Genomic DNA, 633 nt, shown 5'->3' with positions numbered 1-633 from the left:
TCCTGAAAACGCCCACTCGGCCCTAACTAACGCCACCTCTCCTCCCAGACCTTCGCCGACCGGGTGGACCTTTGCCGCTCGGTTCCGGGCTACACGCTGCCGGCGGTCGTTCCTGGCGGTGGCGACTGCCTCAACATTTCCATCTCGGTGCTTCCGACTCGCAGACAGGGACGCAGGGCCCTGGAGGCCACCTTCCCACGCCCCCGCCACCCTCGCACGTGGATCCAGGACGTGGCAGGCAGCGGGAGTGGCAGTGGAAGCGGCAGCGGCCCCTAGGGGGCGCCCGGCCCTAGAGGGAAGAGGCGTCCCTCCATCCCCACCCCCTGCCCGGCCACAAGAGTCACTCAGAGCTCCACCCCTCTCCCGCTCTGCCTTCTAGTTTCCGGAGCCCAGTCCCTCCTCGCTAGAACCCGAGATTCGCTCCTCTCCGATTACTAGAGAAACTCAACTCTAGCTCATTTCCCCTCTCCCCCGAATAAAGTCGCCAACTAGAGCACTTGATGTGGCAGCCTCTTGGGGAAACAGGTGGGAAAGACAGTAGCCAGACTGATGTGTCCCACTGTTAACCCTCCAGTCCGAGTTCGGGGCTGATTCACAGTGGTGTGTCATTTGGAATACTCAGGTGGGGGGGAG

General features: G+C 62.7%; 1 protein-coding gene across 1 annotated transcript in view; it reads left to right on the top strand.

Moving 5' to 3' along the window:
- RTBDN (retbindin) overlaps window positions 1-493 on the top strand; it is a 5,404-nt gene extending 4,911 nt beyond the window's left edge. Inside the window, exon 6 of the mRNA XM_006768203.2 lies at window positions 49-493. Within this exon, the coding sequence (XP_006768266.2) occupies window positions 49-276 (228 nt within the window). The 3' untranslated portion in view covers window positions 277-493. The remainder of the gene's footprint in view (window positions 1-48) is intronic.
- Window positions 494-633: the final 140 nt, after the last annotated feature.

The sequence above is a fragment of the Myotis davidii genome, unplaced genomic scaffold, assembly GCF_000327345.1.
Source record: "Myotis davidii unplaced genomic scaffold, ASM32734v1 scaffold543, whole genome shotgun sequence".
Classification (NCBI taxonomy): Eukaryota; Metazoa; Chordata; class Mammalia; order Chiroptera; family Vespertilionidae; genus Myotis; species Myotis davidii.
This window is presented reverse-complemented; position numbering and strand designations above follow the sequence as displayed.